This window comes from Thamnophis elegans, chromosome Z, assembly GCF_009769535.1.
Source record: "Thamnophis elegans isolate rThaEle1 chromosome Z, rThaEle1.pri, whole genome shotgun sequence".
In the NCBI taxonomy this organism is placed as follows: domain Eukaryota; kingdom Metazoa; phylum Chordata; class Lepidosauria; order Squamata; family Colubridae; genus Thamnophis; species Thamnophis elegans.
In genome coordinates this window covers 2,125,056-2,131,535 of record NC_045558.1, presented here as the reverse complement: position 1 = coordinate 2,131,535, position 6,480 = coordinate 2,125,056, and the positions used below count along the sequence as shown (strand labels likewise).

Below are 6,480 nucleotides of genomic sequence, written 5' to 3'. Positions count from 1 at the left end.
ATCTTCCCTCTCTCCTCCTCCTCTTCCTCCCTTCCTTTCTCTCTTCTGCATCCATATCCTTCCTCTCTCCCTCCCTCCCTCCTTCCTTTCTTTTTTCTTCCTTCCTTCCTTCCTTCCTTTCTTTTTTCTTCCTTCCTTCCTTCCTTCCTCATCCATATCCTCCCTCTCTCCTCCTCCTCTTCCTCCCTTCCTTCCTTTCTCTCTTCCACATCCATATCCTCCCTCTCTCCCTCCTTCCTTCCTTCCTTTCTCACAAGTCACTCAACGCGGTGAACATATCCAGCACACCTTCCTCCTCCTATTTTCTCCAAAACAACAATCCTGCGAGGTAGGTTGGGCTGTCAGAGAGGGACTGGCCCAAAGTCACCCAGCTGTCTTTCTTGCTTAACATGGAACTAGAACTCACCATCTCCTCGGGATGGGCTCAGAGTCACCCAGCTGGTTTTCGTGCCTAAGGAACTCATCGTCTTCACTAAGAGTGTTTATCTAGAGTTTCTTAGATTCTTGATCTGCTCTACCTCAAAGGGTTGGCAAGGTGAAAGTCTTCTACTCGGTGTAGTAGGCATCAGCCAAGGTATTTCCAGGTGCCACAGAGCGCCTTGGAAGAACTCCAGGTTTTGGGATGTAAACATCTCTCTTGTCCTTTCTTTGGTTCTGGACTGAGATCTCTCACCCCGCTAGAGAAGTTAAGTTCTCTTCTTCTGACTTCTGCTGACTTTTGCTGGCTGAGGAACTCTGGGAGTTGAAGTCCACAGGTCTTAAGGTTGCCAAGGTTGGAGACCACTGACCTACAGGACCTCAACAGTAGCATTGGGTGGAAGCAAGGTCCCTCCTTCTCCTTGTTCTTCAACCAGCTCTTTGGTTGACCTACAAGAGGCCTCCTTAGCTTTCTTCCATGGCTTTTGAGGGTGTTCTTGAGTTCCTCTGTTCGTGGTGTGGTTGCAAGACCTTCAACATGGTGTCGAGAGGCTGTGCATGGTCTTCTTCTTTGCCCCCAGGCCATGTCCAAGCTTGGTCTACGGCAGATCCACGGCGTGAACAGGATAACTATCCGGAAATCTAAGAATATCTTGTTTGTCATCGACAATCCGGATGTCTTCAAAAGTCCATCTTCCAACAACTACGTCGTCTTTGGAGAAGCCAAGGTGAGCTGTGAAGAGGACCGAGAGGGGAGCTGGGATCCCAGGGGGAGGGAGAAGTCTGTTGGTGACTGAAAAGGGAGGGAGGGAGGAAGAAGAAATAGGTGGATAGTTGGAAGGAAGGAGAAAGGGAAGGAAGAACAAGAAAAGGCAGAAGGAAGAATAGCAGAGAAGGAAGGAAGGAAAAAAGGGAGGAAGGAGCAAAAGAAGGAAGATAGAAGGTGGGAGAGAAGGAAGGAAGGATAGGAGAAAAATGCAAGGAAGGGAAGGAAGAGATGGAATAAGGGAATGGTGAGGGAGGGAAGGAAAAAGAAAAAAGAAGGAAGGAGAGATAGGATAAGGGATGAAAGGAAGGAATGGAAGGAAGGAATAATGAAGGGGAAAGATGGGGAAATGGAATGGCAAGAAGGGAGGGAAGGAAAGAAGGAGATATAGAATAATTGATGGAAGAAATGAAGGAGAAAGGGAAGCAGGAGGTAACAAAAAAGAATGGAGATATAGGATAAGAGAGGGAAGGGAGGAATGAAAGAAAGAAAAAGAAAGAAATGGGAGCGTCCAAGTTGGAGAAATCAGATTGGAAATGTAGATTTAGGGAAGTGGTCCTCTCAAATTCCTGGTTGAAGGACCTGGGCTCTTGGTAGAACGTGGGTCTTCTAGGCCAACCATCTGGGACTCGTTGGAGAATGTCTTCTTGGGTGTCTTCTTCTGGAAATGGGCCAAAGCCAGGCCTCTTTCTCCTCCAGAATGGAGGAAGATCTGAAGGCCTTCTCTTCCTTCCTTCTGCAGATCGAAAACCTCTCCCAAGAGGCCCAAAGAGCGGCGGAGAAGTTCAGAGTTCCTGAAGATCCCGAAGCAGCTTCAGCCTCCGCCATCAAAGAGGACGGCAAGGAAGAGGAGGAGGTAAGGAGACCCAGATGCCAACCTTCTCCAGACTTGAACTGGAGGTGGAAAGGAGGGAAGGCCAAGAGGAACGAGAACCATCATGATGTCCTCCTAGGAAGTCCATCTAGAAGGTCCAGGAGAGTAGACCTCTTGGGAGCCAGATTGTTAACCCATGGAGTCCAGTTCTTACTTGCAATATCTTGCTTTGACCAAGAATGAGGACTCTTCTCTGGTCTCCTCCATCTCTAGGACCACAAGAGTTGTCCACATTGGATGGCGCCACCTCCAATGGTGGCACCTCCAACCTAGATGCTGTGGTCAGGGGTCAGGGGTCTCTCAGATGCATGGGGGCTCCTCTGCATAGAAGGACCCAAAATTACTAGGGCTGGAAGGAACCGAGGAAGATATCTAGTCCAATCTGATGCCCAAAATGGGAAACTTCATATTAGCCTTCTGACCTAGACTTCTCCAGCTGCACCATGCCGAGGGGTCGTCCTGATTATCCCCTTTTATTTAATTTAGAGTGAGTTCCTCTCCAGCAAACTCTTTCTTCTTCCACAGTCTTTCAAGAGAATTCACAATTGCCAACCTTTAAGAGACTTGGAGAACGGTCAGGCTGATAATGCCGCAATGCTTGGCAGGAATAAACTAATTGTCTCCTGCAAACTCCACTCCCCTGTCGCTCCTCTTTTATTTCCTCTGGGAGGGGCCATTCACCGTCCACCTGCGGTTCTTACTCCCAAGTCAACCCTTGTTCCTGAACTGTTCCCTTCGTCTGGCCACTCTGCGCATGCACACACTGGGAACAGGCTCCAGTTGTTCATCTGCCCCACTGATGTCTGACTCCGAAGGCAGCTGATAACTGTCGGATGATCCTGGCCCCCTCTCGAGCCTTCCCCAGACTCCAGGATTGGCCCAGGTTCCTCCCCATCCTCCTCGCCTCCGCTCGCCACTGGTTGCTGACAACACCTTCTGCTGAAGACAAGGGAATTCCAATTTCTAGATAACCATGATCAGGTGTCTCTCAGATGCTTAGGGGGAATACTCTACATAGGACCGACAATTACTAGACCTGGGAGGGACCCAAGGAGGATATGTAGTCCAACCTCCTGCCCAAGATAGGAGACTCCATAACATCCTCATCTGAGCTTTGGAGCGGGGGTTCCTTCTCTTGTCCCCAATTTGTGTGTGAGCCTGATGCCGATGAAGCCAATGGTGGGCACCAGACAGGAGGGGCAGGTTTTCTGATGGCTTTTTATTGGGGTCCTCCAAGGAAAAAGGGTTCCTGGTTAAAAGGCCAAGAACAAAGGATTAAGAAAGCTTTATACATTTTCACTAAAGGAGAAGGTGAAATAATAAGAAAGATCCTCTAATAAACATTATAGTAATAATTCTACAATTGGTTCTATTGTTCTCTAGCTGTCCCATTCCTAAGCCATTGGCTAATGAAAGCCCCAGGAATTCTCTAATAGACAATTCCTTTGCTACTGGCCATCTCTATTCCTAACTTTTGGCCGAGGTCTGCAAATTGCCTAATTCCTTGTTACCTTTTATCAGCTTTCTAACTAACCATAATTGCTGCCAGCTTTCCACATGCATTTTTTCCTGTTGATAAGCATCCTTTGTCCTTGGGAGGCAGCTCCCACCATTACAGTCTTCCTGGTTTACTTTCAAGGGTGCCCCATGGCCTTGATTTGTTCCAGCAGCCAGCCCAACACTTCATGTTGATGTTTTTGAGGCCACCTGTGCATCTCAACCTTGGGTTAGCTTCTCAAGCCAGCTCCACGTTCTTTCTGGAGATACTAAGCTTGGACTTCAGGTTGCTGGGACAACATAAAGTGTTGGAGAAGTCACCCCCATGGTGGGATAGGTCTAACTGGAAGCTTACTCCGTTGTTGCTATAATTATAATTATGGCTTGTTTCTCCTGCTCCCTCCTCCTCCTCCTCTTCCGCCTCCCTCCTCCTTCACCATCCCTCCTCTTTTCCCTTTCTTTCTTTCTTTCTTTTTCTTTCTCTCTTTAATTTTCTTCCTTTCTTTTCTTTTTCTCTCTTTTCTTTCCCATTTCCCCCTTCTTTCATTATATCTTTCTTTTCTTCATTTTCCTCCCTTCCCCTCTCTGTCTGTCTGTCTTTCTTTCCTTCCTTCTTTATTTCTCTTTCATTTTCCTTCTTCCTTCCTTCCCTCATCCCCCTCCCTCCCTTCCCAGGTGGACGAGACGGGCCTGGAGATGAAAGATATCGAATTGGTCATGGGTGAGGCCAACGTCTCCCGCGCCAGAGCCATCCGAGCCCTTCGGAACAACAACAACGACATTGTCAATGCCATCATTGTAAGCGTTTGAGGGCAGCCATCTTTACTCCGCTGTGGTTGAATGTAGTCTGGATTCCCGCAAGGAAAGGGAGGGAGGGAGGGGCTGCATTCCAGAGGACAGAGAGACAGCCAAGTTTTGAGAGTTTGGTTGAGAGGAAGAGAATTTACAAGGCTCCTTCCCAGTGATTCCCAGAGTATATCCCTAGTGGATTAAATACAGGCAGTCCTCGACTTATGACGGTTCAGTTAGTGACCATTCAAAATTCCAGCAGCATGGGGAAAAAAGGGACTTAGGACCGCTTTCCCCACTCATGCAGTGTTTCCATGGTCACGAGATCAAAACTCAGATGCTTGGCAACTGACTCATATTTATGACGGTCGCAGCACTCTAACCCTTTTGCGACCCTCTGACCAGCAAAGGGAAGGCAGACGCTGCAATGCGCTGAACAACCATGTGACTAACTTCACAACCACAGGGATTCACTTAGTCTGGTAAAGAAGGTCATCGAATGGGTCAAAACTCACTTAACAAACATCTCAGCGCCAAGAATTTGGGGCTCAATTGTGGTGGTATGTCGATCGCTACCTATAGAACAGAATAGAGATGAATAGAGAAAGACTAGAAATAGAAAGAATGGTGGAATGGAATACATTACATTACTACATTATTATATATTGTATTGTATTATTCTATAATAGTATACTATAGTACAGTCTAATTATTTTATTTTATATTTATTGTATTATTTTATATGTATTATTTTATAAATATATATTATATTATGTAACTAGGTAACATCACCAGTGCTAGAAGGAGGTGGGATTTGTGGAAAGGAGGAGGAGGAGGAAGGACTGGGGGGTCCTTGGTGTTCTCTGAGCTGGGTGGTTTTCTTGCAGACATCTTATCACCCAGCTAGGGAACGGCGCTAGAAGGGAATGGAGTTTGGGAGGAGGAGGAAGAGCAAGAGGAAGAGGAGAGGAGAAAGGAAGTGGAGGACCGAAGGTGGATTGCTACTGGTTCATACTGGTTCGGGCAAACTGGTAGTGGGACATTGGCCTGGGTCACAAAACCAGCAATGAGAGAGCACCAATTCCTCCTCCCAAACTCCTAACCCTTCCAGCACTGATGATGTTACCTAGCTGGGTCGTGAGACACCTGCGAGACCTGATGCTTCTCTTCTTCCCCTTCTGTCTTCCAGGACCTGACCACATAGTGACCGCTGGCGTGATGCCCAGCCCAGCCCGCCCACCCCCTGCCTCAGTTTACCCCCCACCCCTACCCCTCACTTCTGTATTAGACGCCCTTAGCTGATTCAGCTGTTGGGAACTTGCTCAATACACTCAATAAACAATATATTCATTCCTGCTTCACCTGGGCTCCGTCTCTCTTTGCTGGGGGGGGGAGGGAGAGGTGGTTTTTTTTGCAGCTGCTAAGTGTCAGTCCTTGACTTACAACGGTTCGTTTAACGACTGTTCTGAAAGTGACGTCCCCAAAAAATGGGACTTGTACGTAGCCAAATTAGACCCACAACATTTCGATTCCTGGCCGTTTGGGGTTAAAAATGCCAAACATTCCCCACGAATATGGCCACTGACTCATATTTACGACGGTGGCAACCTCCCAAGGTCATACAATCCCCCATTTGCGACCTTCTGACAAAAGCAGGAAGCAGGATTCATTTAACAACTGGGTGACTAGCTTATGGATGGCCGCAATTCGCATAACAACAGTGGTAGAATAGGTCGTAAAGTGGGGCCAAGCTCACTTAACCAATGTCTCGCTTAATGACAGATTATTTGGGGGTCAGTTGTGGTCGTAAGGCAAGGAGTGCCTGCATTTTTTTTTCCAGTCTGTGATTTTTTTTGTCTTCTTGCAGACAATGGAGAAATGTAATTTGTGCATCAGAATTACTAAACTGGAGGGCACTTTGGAGGTCATCTAGTCCAACCCCCTACTTGAGTAGGAGTCCTTTTGTAGAGTTACAGAATTAGAGTTGGAGGCAACCTTAGAGGTCATCTAGTCCAAACCCTGTTCAAGCAGGAGACCCTTACAGAATAGTGGAGTTTGAAGGGACTCCTGAGATCATCTAGAATAGCATTTAGAATACAATAGCAGAGTTGGAAGGGACGCTGGAGGTCTTCTAGTC

At 47.3% G+C, this 6,480-nt stretch overlaps 1 protein-coding gene across 1 annotated transcript; it reads left to right on the top strand.

The window, feature by feature from the left end:
- Positions 1 to 1,001: 1,001 nt before the first annotated feature.
- LOC116520573 (nascent polypeptide-associated complex subunit alpha-like) lies at positions 1,002 to 6,276 on the top strand. The gene is made up of 4 exons (XM_032234823.1): positions 1,002 to 1,145; positions 1,926 to 2,039; positions 4,230 to 4,352; positions 6,211 to 6,276. The coding sequence occupies exons 1-4, from the start codon at positions 1,002 to 1,004 to the stop codon at positions 6,274 to 6,276; spliced, it is 447 nt and encodes a 148-aa protein (XP_032090714.1).
- Positions 6,277 to 6,480: the final 204 nt, after the last annotated feature.